The 15041-nt window shown below is 41.3% G+C and overlaps 1 protein-coding gene across 1 annotated transcript; it reads left to right on the top strand.

The window, feature by feature from the left end:
• The first annotated feature begins 1045 nt into the window (after positions 1–1045).
• On the top strand, positions 1046–13090 carry LOC128456168 (eukaryotic translation initiation factor 4 gamma 3-like). The gene is made up of 23 exons (XM_053440248.1): positions 1046–1054; positions 1463–1624; positions 1926–2081; positions 2378–2575; positions 3280–3432; positions 3514–3747; positions 4317–4421; positions 4887–5025; positions 5361–5617; positions 6373–6407; positions 6708–6811; positions 6925–7034; positions 7154–7326; positions 7913–8038; positions 8163–8244; positions 8669–8780; positions 9430–9640; positions 9951–10096; positions 10561–10783; positions 11253–11553; positions 12008–12110; positions 12223–12348; positions 12878–13090. Exons 1-23 carry the CDS (start codon positions 1046–1048, stop codon positions 13015–13017), a joined length of 3405 nt encoding a protein of 1134 aa, XP_053296223.1. The 3' UTR covers positions 13018–13090.
• The last annotated feature ends 1951 nt before the right edge of the window (positions 13091–15041 follow it).

Genomic DNA, 15041 nt, shown 5'->3' with positions numbered 1-15041 from the left:
AGGTAGAAAGACATTTTATCTATTTGTACAATGTTTTATTTCTTTCAATACGTTTATCCAAAGCGTCTTACAATATGTGCATTTAACCATGAGGATACAAACCCAGAGCCCAGTACATCGGTTCTGTTTGAAAATCTGTGGTGCTTCCACCTGCTGAACACAGAATAAACTATAAGAACCAGATGGAACATACACAACACATAACATTATTTTACAGTGAGTTTCTTTTCATTAACATGGGAATTGACCCCTTCTTGGAGCCCGCCACTAGTGGCCACCCAGTGAACTGCAGCTTGTCCAAGATGCGCCTCGGCTTAAAGGCAGATTTTTCTTTGTCCATGATGCGCCTCGGCTTAAAGGAAGATTTTTCTTTGTCCTATAATGTCCTATGTTATTCCTTTGATGTTTATTTGTAGTCATTCCTTCTCTCCCTCATTGCTGGACATCTACTCACAAACCACAAGTTTGTTACAGAGTCACGACAGACGCATCATCTGGTAATTTACCCAACTGTAAGTTCCCTCCTGCTTCTCTTCTTCCACCATCATCATCAAAACCGTATCTTTTCCCAGTGTCAGAAGACAAAGATATAAGGGAATGTCTTTAGTTATTCAGTTATTGATGAGAATTATATTACGTTAATTATTGATATCATTTTTGTATCTAGCTCCCTGTACTATTTGCCAACTTTGGCTTTTGACTTTGCCCACTAAAGATCAAGGGCTAGGTGATATATCAGGAATTATCATGATAAATGACACAATTCATTTTTTTTTTGTAAGTTTATAGGCAGATATTTTTTCTCTCCAGAGTGATGCTCTCTGTTCTATAATGTGCTCTGTTATTCCTTTGACGTTTATTTGACATCATTCCTTCTCTCCCTCATTGCTGGACATCTCCTCACAACCCACCAGTTTGCTACAGTCACGACAGACGCATCATCTGGTAATTTACCCAACTGTAAGTTCCCTCCTGCTTCTCTTCTTCCACCATCATCATCATAACCATATCTTTTCCCAGTGTCAGAAGACAAAGATATAAGGGAATGTCGAATGTGAATGTAGTTATTCAATTATTGATGAGAATTATATTACGATAATTATTGATATGGTTTTTGTGCCTAGCTCCCTGTACTATTTGCTAAACTTTGGCTTTTGACTTTGTCCACTAAAGATCAAGGGCTAGGTGATATATCAGAAACCCAACAGATTGCTACTGAGACGTGACAGACACATCATCAGGTAATTATTCCCTGGTTATTCGTAAAACTTTTTGGAATTGTATATAATGTTATTTAATAGATGTCCATCTGAACTTTGACTTAAACATAAGAAGAATAGTCGTCTAAAAAACTGAACTTGTTTGTACTTTAGATCAAAGCATGGCAGCCTGCAGAAATGAGTCAGCTGTCTCTGGGATCGTTCTTAATGTCTTCTGTGTTTCTCTCCCATCTTACCTACAGTTTTTCCAGAGGACTCAGATACAGACTGCTAGGCCCACCATCCCGACAAACACGTCTTCCAAACAGCCTGTCTCACAGACTCCTCTAGCCGTCTACCCAACTAATCAGCCAATCATGAAGCCCATGGCACCCATGCCTTTCCCTTCCCTGCGGGCTGCACAGGTGAAAGAAACACACTGACCTGTTTACAGTTGATGGTTGCTCTCATTCAGGGGTAGGGGAACCTTTTTTTCTATCAAGGGCCATTTCAATATTTAGAATCTCCTTCAAGGGCCATGCTAAATATTGATCACATATCACCCTAGCCTTTCTCTCTTTTTCTATCTATTTTCGACCCTTTTATTTTTGTATCTACCCATTCTTCCGACCTTGGTCTTCATTCTCTCTGGCTCCCCCCTGTCTTTTTCTTTAAAAGATATTGTCATGGTAATAATACTGTTTTTCCCTTTTTTCCTGTGTTAAGCTTAAAAACCTTGGGGCCCGGCGACCACCACCCAGGAAGATCATCATGGGCCTGTCTTTGCACGACGATGTTCAGCTGAAGAAATCAGAGAATGCCTGGAAACCAGGCATGAAGAGGGAAAGCCTCCCAGCGGAACCAGAGTCCAACAAAACACAGGTACAACCAAATATACACAATCTGAAATCCACAAAGCAGTGGGCATATATAGAAATTACATATACAGAATTTTCTGATAATAAATGTTAGTCTACGTGATTGAAGATTTTCAAAGTATTGGAAATTCCAGTAAAAATGTTGTTTAAATCTGTAAATATAGGAAATCATTGTGAGTATTTAATTTCCGTATTACTAGTAGCTTTACAACAGGAGTAGTTTTTCATGTGGAGTGAGAGATTGGTGTTTGTGATCGATGACCTCAGAGTTTAAGTACCTGTTATGACCTACTCCCTCAGGACCTGTTCAAGAAGGTCCGCAGCATCTTGAACAAGCTGACGCCGGAGAAGTTCAGCCAGCTGGTGAAGCAGGTCTGGGACCTGACCATCGACACTGAGGAGCGGCTCAAAGGAGTCATCGACCTGGTGTTTGAAAAGGCCATCGACGAGCCCAGCTTCTCGGTGGCCTACGGGAAAATGTGCCGCTGCCTCGCCACGGTAAGCTGGTCGCTTAGTTGAGCAGAGAAGTGTGTCGACTTTGGAACGAGAGAGTCTTGTGTTTGCAATGTAATTGTTTGAATTGGATTTGGAGAAGTACTTAAATATAGCTTTTTCGTAAACTGCCGCATTCATCAGATGCAAAAACACGATGGAGGAATTAAGTGTAATCTTTAAACCATCTATTGGAGGGGTGTGCACACTGTGTCTCAATATATAGTCAACAATTTGCTAAATGTTTATGCAGCAAATGGATCAATTGGTTCATATTCAGCTCTGCCTTGATGCAGAATAATGCTGTGAAAAGCAACACAATTCAGTACAATGTGATGATGAGGTTTTATTGTTTTGATGCCTCTAGAGTGTACACCAGACGACACTATTTATTAAGGAGTTTGAAAATCAGTCACAAATAATCCTTTAAAACACAATTTATTAAACGTGCATATCCTTAATTATAGACACTATTAACAAGAGTTCTAGAGAAACTATTACATTTTCTGTCTTCCATCATTTGATAACATAACCTTAAAAATATATCAGTCATTAAAATCTAAATAATCCAGATACGAAAATATTAATTTGCGAAATATAAAAAGAAATGTTAAACCGCTGAAAACTTTTTTCCCGGTTAGTTCATTACTTATTTTATTCTAATGCTTATGTTCTCTACTGAATTCATTCCACTTACTTTTCATGTGCAGCTCAAAGTGCCCATCACTGACGCTCCCAACAACACAGTGAACTTTCAAAAGCTGCTGCTAAGCCGCTGCCAGAAAGAATTTGAGAAAGACAAGGTGGATGATGTGGTGTTTGAGAGGAAGCAGAAGGAGCTGGACTCTGCTGCATCGGTAAGTGTGACACCGGATCTTTACCAAAACAACATTTAGTTTCTGTTTCAACTCTGTTCAAGAGGTTTGTTTCCTTGGTCCCATTAGACGGAGCGTGACCGACTTCAGGTAGAGCTGCAGGAGGCCAAGGACATTGCCCGGCGGCGATCCATCAGCAACATAAAGTTCATTGGTGAACTGTTCAAGCTAAAGATGCTAACAGAGGCCATCATGCATGACTGCGTGGTGAAGCTGCTGGGGAACCACGACGAAGCTTCCCTGGAGTGTCTCTGCAGGCTGCTCACCACCATCGGCAAGGACTTTGATTTAGTGGAGGCCAAGGTGAGCTGGTGGTTGTACATTTTACATAAATCTTAAATTTCTTTTATTACGGTCTTAGAAAGGTCTGAGGGGCTACAGATTGAAAACTTTGAATATAATCTACAGGATAATATGCGGCTGGTTTCCCTTTCAAATTAAATATTAAGAGAAATGCATTGTTTGCAGGGATGAAGATGTGATGAGAACTTTTTGTCAGCAGTGTTTTTGACATTAGGGCAGCCAAAGATCAGTTCATGTCTCTGCTTTCATCCCACTAAGATGTTTTCTTCTGGAAATGTCAAATAAGTGATTTAGAAGGTGATTCTGATTTACAATCCCACAGCAGCTGCTTACAAGTAGGTTGTGGTCGTTTCCTCAGCACGGAAGCTTTACGGCTTTTACGGCTGTTGATGAAATGTTCCGGTTTCATCTCAGGCGGTCAGGACTGTTCCAAGTGATAAACTGGACAATTGGTCAACTCTGAAAATAATAGTATCTGCAACCTGCTGTCTGGTAGATTGAATGGAGACATGCTGAACATGACTTTCGTGTCTCAAATTAACCGTCTCTCTCCCTCTGTGTCTCACCAGCCTCGGATGGATCACTATTTTAAGCAGATGGAAAAAATCATCAGAGAGGGGAAGACGTCTTCACGCACAAGGTTCATGTTGCAGGATACCATAGACCTAAGATTGGTGAGTGGGTCTTTGTGATTTTTCTTTCATTTGCACAATTGTAAAGAGTCCAAGAATCAAATTCTTAACCGTAAGATGGATTTTACCAGAGAGATTTATTTCATCGATCTCTCTGATGACCAGGAACATGATACTATATTTTCTGGTCCTATTCTGTTTAATGAATATCTACACTGCTGTTGTTAAGGAGATCTGATGCTTTTTAGAAGGACTGATATAGATAGATACATAGATAATGGCGAAGAAATGTAAGAAAATTCCATAGAAACAACGAACAGGGAAAAATGGTTGAAACCTGAGGAATACGTGATAACTATTGATCTTTAATGAATTCATCAGTGTGTCCCCAGTCATTAGAATATTCCTCTGTGATTGAAGCTGAGCTAAGACATCTGTTTAACACTACAGAATCTGTCTGATTCAGGTTTGAAGTCATTGTTGTTCTGTACATTTGTTTTTCTTCAGCACAAATGGGTGTCAAGAAGAGCCAACCAGGGTCCAAAGACAATTGATCAGATCCACAAGGAGGCAAAGCTTGAAGAGGAAGAGGAGCAGAGAAAAGTGCAGCAGCAACTGTACTTCAAGGACACCAGGAGACGGCCAGGTCAGGCCTGCAGTCTAAATCCTCTTTAAGGTTTAGAATTACATTGGCACAGCTATAGTAACTCAGGAAGACAGGCTGTAGACTTCCTGTCCCTATAGCCTGCAGAGATGCTATTGTGCCCAACAGCAGACAGAAAGCCCCCTAGCTCCCTCCCATCTGCTAGCTGACCTATAATATTTCATCCTGTAACGCAGCATGCCACTAAAACAGTCAGAAATGTCACTCTGTCTGCCACTTTCACAGCTGTTTGACTCCACTGTTTTTCCTGTGAACTTATCTTAAACCTGTATTTCCCTGTTTGTTTCTTGTTTTTTTGTGTGGGTGTGTCTCCACAGATCCAAGGGAGCAGAGGGAGCAGAGAGAGCAGAGACAGCAGAGAGAGCAGAGACAGCAGAGAGAGCAGAGAGAGCAGAGACAGCAGAGGGATCAGAGGGATCAGAGAGAGCAGAGAGAGCAGAGGGAGCAGAGGGATCAGAGGGAGCAGAGGGAGCAGAGAGATCCGCAAGTACAGGGAGAGGAGACCTGGAAAACTGTGCCCATGAGGAAGAATGGCAGGACCATCGACCCCAACAAGATCCCAAAGATCTCCAAGGTGAGACGAGCTTTCCGAGGCTTCGACACAGATCTTACCATTTTACCTTTTTCTTACCTTCTACTGTGAGGTTTGTACAAATGCACTGCTACAGGAGACATGAAGCTGCTATTTACTTTCTGTCCCTCATAGTTGATTTGCTCATATCTCTACATTGGAATCACAAAAACAATGACAAACAATTACCATGTGTTAACTGGTCGTGTTCCATGGAAACTTAAGCCGTTGTCAGGCGTGACCTCCGGGTAAAATCTGGAGAATTGGCTACAGACTTTAAACATTTAAATAACTTAACTAATTTTGATTTAATGATAGTTTGATCTGAGAGATTTGAAATTTGAATTTGAATTAAAGCTGGAACCTAAAGCAGAGTCAGGACTTGTTAAGTTTCTCTTGTATAATCAGAAATATGTAATATTTTATGATTCATACAGACATTGGTAAACAAGTTTCTTAGATTTTCTACTTATTACTGATAAAAGACTCATAACAGGGGCATTTGTGTCGATTTGTTCCTGCTTCTTCCTCACGCCCACGATTTCACGCCCTCAACTCAGAGTAAATCAATTCAACAATATACATAATGATTTGTATAATGAGTTTAATAATGTAAAACAATTTCAAAACAAGAGAAGCTGAATATAGTATATTTTGTGAAATCAGCAGTGACCTCTGAGTAGAAACTGATCACAGACAACGTGAAAAGTTGTAAGGCTCATTTTTTTGTGCCTGATGGTCTGTTTCTCTTTCTGCAGATGGACGAGAAGATCCAGCTGGGCCCTCACGGAAGGTATGAGATGACAACACTGTCTGATTTGAAAGATCCTGTTGGTGTTAGGTTTCTCTGAAACATGAGGAGAGTGTCTCTGTGATCCTGATATTTATCTTTCCTGCTATCAGGATATTTATAACTCTGATTAACTAGTTTCCATTGACTTAAAAAATAAATCAGTTTTGTTATTAGGGTTTTGTTTCCTCTCTGTTTAGGGCAGTGATAATAATTTGTAGTAGTTTCCAAATTGGTTAGAAAGCTTTATGTTCATTTACATTGACATCCTTCCTGACTCTTTGTTTATCCGTTCCCCACCAGTCGTAGCCGTACAGAAAAAAAGTGCAGCAACAAGCCGCTGATCTCTGCACCGAAAGTCACTGAGGTCGAATCTGAGCCAGAGCGCAGCAGAGTCCGAGAGCCTGGTGAGACACACGTTGCTGCCCAACACCGGAGTGACAGGACAATAACACTGACACATTCACTCTGTGCCATTAATCACACTGTTGTGACTCTGGTTGTTTATTTGCATCGACAGTGAAACCTGAGCCTGTTCAGACGAGAGAGAAACCTGCTCGGTCTGAGGAGGAGATCGAGAGGAAGTGCAAGTCCATCATCGACGAGTTCCTGCACCTTAAAGATTTCAAGGTGCTGAGATCCACTCAACTGATAACTGATTTTTTTTCTTTTCGATTTCATAGAATAAACCTTCTTAAAGGGAAGAATTAAAGTATAAGTCTTGAACATGCGTCTTTGTTTTGTTGCAGGAGGCTGTCCAGTGTGTGGTGGAGCTTGATCTGGGCTCTCAGTCGCACATCTTCATACGCGTGGGGGTGGAGTCGACTCTGGAGCGCAGTCAGATCACACGGGACCACTTGGGCCAGCTCTTCTTCCAGCTGGCGCAGAAGGGAATCCTGCCCAAACCCCAGTTCTACAAAGGGTCAGTTCCCCCGCTCAGTTCTACTTAGGGTTGCAAAATTCCGGGAATATTAAAAGTTGGAAACTTTCCATAGGAATAAACGGGAATATACGGGAATATACAGGAATAAACTGGACATTGTGTGGCTAATTTATACTAACTGTATTTACCTTGTCATATACAGACATAAATATAAACATTTTGTTTTGTCATAGGCTGATTTGAGCCCTGAGGAAACTTTGGGCACTTGACTATTTGCTTCTGCATCTTTGTGTCATTCTTAACAGAGGTCTTTGCACAGTATTTGCAAATGTACACAGCCTTTGCTTCTACATTGGCTGGGGTGAAATAAAAAGATTTATTTGATGTTGTCCAGCCATTTATCTTCCTGCTAATTATTTTTCAAAACCTGTCGATACCAGAATAAGCGAGAATGACCGTCAATTTTCAGTGGTTTTTGGTTTTCTAAAAGACCATGTTGTCGTTCATTTATTTATTTGGGGAACATGTAAACATTTTCTGCTTCTTAACTTACTGAATTTATATTGACTATGTTTTTCGGAGCGGCTCTTTTTCCTAACCACAACGTCCTTGTTTCTTTTCCCAGGTTTGCAGACACGCTGGAGCAAGCGGACGACATGGCCATCGACGTTCCCCACATCTGGCTGTACCTGGCTGAGCTGCTCAGCCCTGTGCTGAAGGAGGGGGGCTTCTCTATGAGAGAGCTCTTTAGGTACGAGACCACAAACGTGTTGACTGTGATGAACTCTGCTCTAAACTAAGCTGTGTATGAAGTAAAGATCTGCTCAGACTTTTAAGATTTATTTAAATTCCTGTCATGTTCTGTTTGTTCACAGTGAATTAAGCAAACATTTGCTTCCTGTGGGAAGAGCTGGGATCTTGATCTCTGAAATACTGCTCATACTATGCAAACAAATGGTAAGAAACACTTCAGTCTGTTCTTCACTCTTTTTTCCTGTTACCTGTTCTCATTATGAAGCAGGTGGATTATAACCAGTGACTCAGCTGTAGATATAATTTAAATACACATAGATTATTGACTTGTATACAATCTTTATTGAAATATTTTTACACTGCACTGGAGTTCACTGTAGCATTTTTTTGTTTGTATTATTCATTCAGTGTTATTATTGTGATTCTTCTATAATTATTATAAACCAGTTAAATGAAAAATCTCACTGAAATCAACTAGGCTGATTTGATCTTTTGATTTGAAGCAAATATTTTCTAATTCATTAAGTAAGTTTATGAATGAAATATTTCTCCCTGCTGTAAATTAGACGTAATAGAAAAGACATTTCAGAGCATAGGTTTGTGACGTTGTCCCGTCTCGTGTCCACAGGGCCATCGTACTGTGGCTTCTCTGTGGGAAGAATCAGGCCTCAACTGGACTGACCTTCTGCCGGAGAAAGAGGATGTCCAGGCTTTCATCTCACAACAGGTCAGTGATGAAGGTCAACACTCATCAAGACTCAAGAAATATCAATGGAGGGAAACCCTCTGTTACCATCTATCAGCTGTTTGAAGACTTTTTAACTAATTGAGACAAATAAGAACTTTCTAATGTTTTTTGTATTGTTTCCACGCCGTCCTTCTCTTCTATACTTCCTCACCATATCAATGTTGTCTCCACTCGAACAGAAACTCCAGTTTCTTCAGCCACAGAGTCCGAGTGTCTCAGAGCACAAACCTGAGCCAGAGGGCAGCAGTGTCCGAGAGCCTGGTGAGACGCACTTCACTGTCCAACACCGGACAGACAGGACGATAATACTGACACATTCACTCTCTGCCATTAATCACACTGTTGTGACTGTGGTTGTTTATTTCTCATGTTAAAGGAGATATGACCAGTCAAAGTCAGATTACCCCTAAATAATTATCTTGGAAAGCCCATATCTCCATTAATTAAGATCTGTGATATGACAAATTTCAGTTCCATGTGTTTCTCATGTGACCAAATCAGCACATTCAATTTAATTAAGATCTGTAACTGTTTGGCCAATTTCACATTACTTATATGTGAAGAACTGTTAAGTGTAAATATTACCTTTTGCTGATTGAATTCTGAAGACATGTATTCATCTGTACTTTTCCTTCTTCCAGATGATGCGCCAAACATGCAGGCTTTGAACAGCCTTGCAGAGTCAGAGACTGAGCTGGAGACAGCCGCTGTTGAGCCTTCTCTCATGCCCCCCGCTTCACTACAGGCCCAAGCCTCTAGTCCTGCTTACAGAGAGGCCTCCTCTGAAACTTTACCTGCTGACACCACTCCTCAACAGAACCCAGACATCGAAGCCAGGACAACTCTGGGAAGGTATGAGATGACAACGCTGTCTGATTTGAAAGATCCTGTTGGTGTTAGGTTTCTCTGAAACATGAGGAGAGTGTCTGTGATTCTGATATTTATCTCTCCTGCTAGCAGGATATTTATAACTCTGATTAACTAGTTTCCATTGACCTAAAAAATCTGTTTTGTTATTAGGGTTTTATTTCGCTTCTGTTTAAGTCACTGATAATAATTTGTAGTATTTTACAAATTGGTTGAAAAGCTTGATATTCAGAGTTTCTCATTTACATTGACATCCTTCCTGACTCTTTGTTTATTCGTCCCCCACCACTCGTAGCCGTACAGGCAGGAAGCGCAGGAAGAACAGAAAGCGCAGCGCAAAGCCGCTGAGCTCTGCACCGTCTCAGCCTGATCTGTACACCAGGGGAAGCAGCTCAAAGGAGCTGCTGGAGAGTCCAACCCCGGAGGAGCCGCCAAGAGACAGCGAGCCAGAGGGAGCCGTGCCTAGGAGACCGAATGTCTCAGAGCACAAACCTGAGCCAGAGGGCAGCAGTGTCCGAGAGCCTGGTGAGACGCACGTCACTGTCCAACACCGGACAGACAGGACGATAATACTGACACATTCACTCTCTGCCATTAATCACACTGTTGTGACTGTGGTTGTTTATTTCTCATGTTAAAGGAGATATGACCAGTCAAAGTCCGATTACCCCTAAATAATCATCTTGGAAAGCCCATATCTCCATTAATTAAGATCTGTGATATGACAAATTTCAGTTCCATGTGTTTCTCATGTGACCAAATCAGCACATTCAATTTAATTAAGATCTGTAACTGTTTGGCCCATTTCACATTACTTATATGTGAAGAACTGTTATGTGTAAATATTACCTTTTGCTGATTGAATTCTGAAGACATGTATTCATCTGTACTTTTCCTTCTTCCAGAGGATGCGCCAAACCGGCAGGCCAACCCACCTGAAGCGGCCAACTCAAGTGAGCGTCCCTCAGCCAAGGAACCAGCTTCTTCTCACTTGTCCTCAGTCGAGGAGCTGAAACCCTCTTTGGTGCCACCTCAGACTCTGAACACAGACAAGCCTCTCTTAGACGCCCCTGGAACTCTGGCTGCCTTGTCTGGAGCAGCCCCCACGGCTTTGAACAGCCTTGCAGAGTCAGAGACTGAGCTGGAGACAGCCGCCGTTGAGCCTTCTCTCATGCCCCCTGCTGCACTCCAGCCCCAAGCCTCTAGTCCTGCTTACAGAGAGGCCTCCTCTGAAACTTTGCCTTCTGACACCACTCCTCAACAGAACCCAGACGTCGAAGCCAGGACAACTCTGGGAAGGTATGAGATGACAACGCTGTCTGATTTGAAAGATCCTGTTGGTGTTAGGTTTCTCTGAAGCATGAGGAGAGTGTCTGTGATTCTGATATTTATCTCTCCTGCTAGCAGGATATTTATAACTCTGATTAACTAGTTTCCATTGACTTAAAAAATCTTTTGTTTATTTCGCTTCTATTTAGGTCACTGATAATAATTTGTAGTATTTTCCAAATTGGTTGAAAAGCTTGATATTCAGAGTTTCTCATTTACACTGACATCCTTCCTGACTCTTCGTTTATTGGTCCCCCATCACTCGTAGCCGTACAGGCAGGAAGCGCAGGAAGAACAGAAAGCGCAGCGCAAAGCCGCTCAGCTCTGCACCGTCTCAGCCTGATCTGTACACCAGGGGAAGCAGCTCAAAGGAGCCAACCCCGGAGGAGCCGCCAAGAGACAGCGAGCCAGAGGGAGCTGTGCCTAGGAGACCGAATGTCTCAGAGCACAAACCTGAGCCAGAGGGCAGCAGTGTCTCTAGTCCTGTTTACAGAGAGGCCGCCTCTGAAACTTTGCCTTCTGACACCACTCCTCAACAGGACCAAGACTTCGAAGCCAAGTGTCTGAAGGTACGAAAAGTGAAATCAACCAGTCTCTGCGAGTTAGTAGTAAAAATCCTGAAGGGGAGACAGAGTGGGGCTAAGTTACACCTTGTTGTAAAGTAACTGAATATAATTATATTTCGGACCTTGAAGCTAATGTTGGTCCACGACTGTTGGTAAGATCTCATCAATACAATTCCTGGATCCACCTGTGCTCCAAAATGTTAGGTTTCCTCCCTGGGTCCACAAATATTCATGGGAATCATTTCAGTAGCTTTTGATGAATCCTGCTGACAAACTGACTAAACAAATGAAAACATAAGCTCCAGTTCTAGACCAGAAATACGTTAGTTACACATCTACATACTTTGAACTCTGTGTTTACTGCTCTTCAGTGTCATCACTTCTGAGCTGATTCTTGTGAATTTGACAGACGCTGTGTTTTTACTCCTCCTCCTCCTCTGATCTCTCTGTTTCTCAGGAGAACCTGACTGAATCTCACCTGAGCTTGTTTCCCTACCTGAGGGCGTTGATGACGGCTGTGTGTAAGGCAGCAGTGAAAAGTAAGCTCTCCACCAGCCGGAGCAAAGACTCCTCTGCTCAAATCGCACCGCTGATTACAATATTTATTCTCTGCCGAGCGTATGAATTTAATCTGCCTCCTTCTTCACTGTGCAGATAACACCAACTGTCGAGTGCACACGGCCCTCATTCAAAAGAGATTACCTGTATTGCTCCAGTACCGGAACTCAGAGAGTGAGCGACAGCTGCATGCTCTTCAGGAACTTCAGTCGCTGATCGTCGCCCTCGATCATCCTCCAAGTAAGTTCTGCATCAGAGTTCACTCCAAATGAAACTCACAGATCATCCCTTTTCTTTGTTTCTTAAGAATAAACTGTGTAACAAGTTCTCAGTTGTGATCCAACCAGTGGAACAGTTCAATCTCACTACAAGGTCCATTTAGTAGCTTTTCTGGAGCTTTAGTTCTTGTCACATGATTCTCATCAGCAGAAGAACTTCGCCTTGTTATATGGAATTGGAGATTTTCATATTTCCGTCTATTTTTTAAGGACATTTGAAAAGTTTGGATTAAAACTTTGAATCTCAAATTTTTTCTCCACTGACATTAACTTGATTCGTTCATTTGAGAAACATCACTCCAAATAACTTTTGCTAAACACAATGCCGTCTTCAGTTATTTCTAATACATCAATTTTTGGTTTCTTATCTAGATACAAATCCCATTACTTGAATTGATAACATTAGGAATTGGTCTCACCTCACGGAAAAATGAGATTTATTTCAATTTCGTCACAGCTGAAACGATGACTGACATGTATTTGTTCTCCAGACCTCCTCAAGATATTCTTCGAGTGTATGTACGACGAGGACGCAAAAGACCCGGCCAATCAGCTGGATAAGGGCGTGGCCCTGAAGACCGTCACAGCCTTCTTCACATGGCTGCAGGAGGCGGAGTCGGAAGACAATTGACGAGTTTGGATTCCAAACTTTTGCAACGTTCCGCACTTTTTAATTTATTAATAATAAAAGGTAGTTAAAAATGCTCGTTCTCATGATTAGTTCTTTCCATGTTTTGGTGCTTAAAGGGCATACGACTCAGTGTGTGTGTGTGTGTCTGTGTGTGATGAACTGAGACAGTTGTGTTGTGTTGGAAGTTGCCATAGCATCGTCAGATGACCTGTGTGATCAGACCAGGAGGAGCAGCTGAGCGATGAGCTGCCGGCTCCTCAGGATCAACGACACAGGTTCCACTCGTTTGGTCTGTTTAGTCATCGCAGCCCAAACAATCAAACAGCACCGTGTCGTTGAAAGTGTCTCAGCAGCTTGTCGCCTCATATATTTCTTATTTGTACCATCTTTTGTATGTGTGTATCTAGATTGTGTGTTTATGAAGCCATGACATGTTTGAGTGTTGTCCGTCATAATGTGGTCACGTGACCACCAGGTCGCCCAAAACACACCCACTGTGAAGATGGATACCGGAGACGTATTGGTTAACTGATGATTCAATTTATTGGCAATTATTTAGGTAATGTCCAAGCAATAATCTTGCACTGTTAAATATGACTGTATATAATTGTTTCACAGGTATTTTCAAGAACTGAAGATTAGACACAAAACCCTGAAATATTCACTTTACAGTTAAATACGACAAAAGTGGTAAAAGGCTGAAATATGAAAATATTGTACAAATGTTTTATATTATCACTGTTGCTTTTTCTCAGTGAAGGTTAAAGGCTCATGTTTCAGGATGTGAGTTCTCTGTTCAGTGTGTGTGTGTTCTTAAGGGGTTTGTTTTTTTTACTCTTGAAACAAGTGACTTATGTTGGCAGATACAAAACGGTTGTCTACCACTGCTGATCACAAGAAGTTGTTTTGTTGTGTCATCATTAGACAGAGGTAACCAGATGTTTGTTCCACTTTATTTCCCATGAAGGTTTTCTTTTATCGGTTTTTACTGGAGTTGTAAGTCTATATTCACAGTTTATTAAGTTCAATATGTTGGTCTACCCATGGCTGGATTACCAACTGAGCAAAGTGGGAAACTAACACAAGGATCCCAAAAGCCAAAGGTTTTCCCTCCATGGCATCACTACATAATTTAATTCATTGAAGGTTTCTTTCCAGTTTGCACCAGTGAAGAAGAATATCATCTATGTAGGATCTTCCATTAACCATTTAATGGTGATATGTTTTTAAACTAGTTTTAAGACTAATATTGTTTCAGTTAATGTTTGTGTTGATTTTATTTTATCAAATTGCTTCAATTGTTTCTCTGTGACAAGAAGTTAAGCACTCACGGAACCTCAGGCACAGTTGTATTAGTAACCAGCCAGTTTCAGTTAGTTATAGTTAGTTAGTTAAATAATTTAAACTTGTCAACAAGCTGTCAAAAAACAAAATCCAAGAAAACTGAGAAACCAGCAAATAATCAGATTGAAGAAACAACGGATTCTTTCCTTTTAACAAAGACCTTTATTCACTGATCATTGTCTACGAATTGATTCATCATCTAATCAGGGAGCTGGTTGGTTTCTGTGTGTCTGAGGAAATCAGTTAATGATTCTTCTATTGTAACAGATGAGGCCTCTCAGACTTCACCAAGGTAAATTAGCTTGTATAGTTTTGGTGAAGAACTCCAGCTCACATGAGTCTTAGCAGACAGGCATCCTATATAAATGTATCAGAGGTAGATAGTTTCAGGGTTCAAAGGTTTTCATTATCTTCATATTCAATTACAATGAACCTGAAGGATGCTTCTCTCTCCAAGATATCTACAGTGCCTTGCATAAGTATTCACCCCCTTTGGACTTTTCTACATTTTAACGACCAATTGCATTCACAAGTCACATTTGCAAGTCACATAATTAGTAAATAGGGTCCACCTGTCTGCAATTTAATCTCAGTATAAATACACCTGTTCTGTGACGGACTCAGAGTTTGTTGGAGATCATTACTGAACAAACAGCATCATGAAGACCAAGGAGCTCACC

The sequence above is a fragment of the Pleuronectes platessa genome, chromosome 14 (assembly GCF_947347685.1).
Source record: "Pleuronectes platessa chromosome 14, fPlePla1.1, whole genome shotgun sequence".
NCBI classification, from domain to species: Eukaryota; Metazoa; Chordata; class Actinopteri; order Pleuronectiformes; family Pleuronectidae; genus Pleuronectes; species Pleuronectes platessa.
This window is presented reverse-complemented; position numbering and strand designations above follow the sequence as displayed.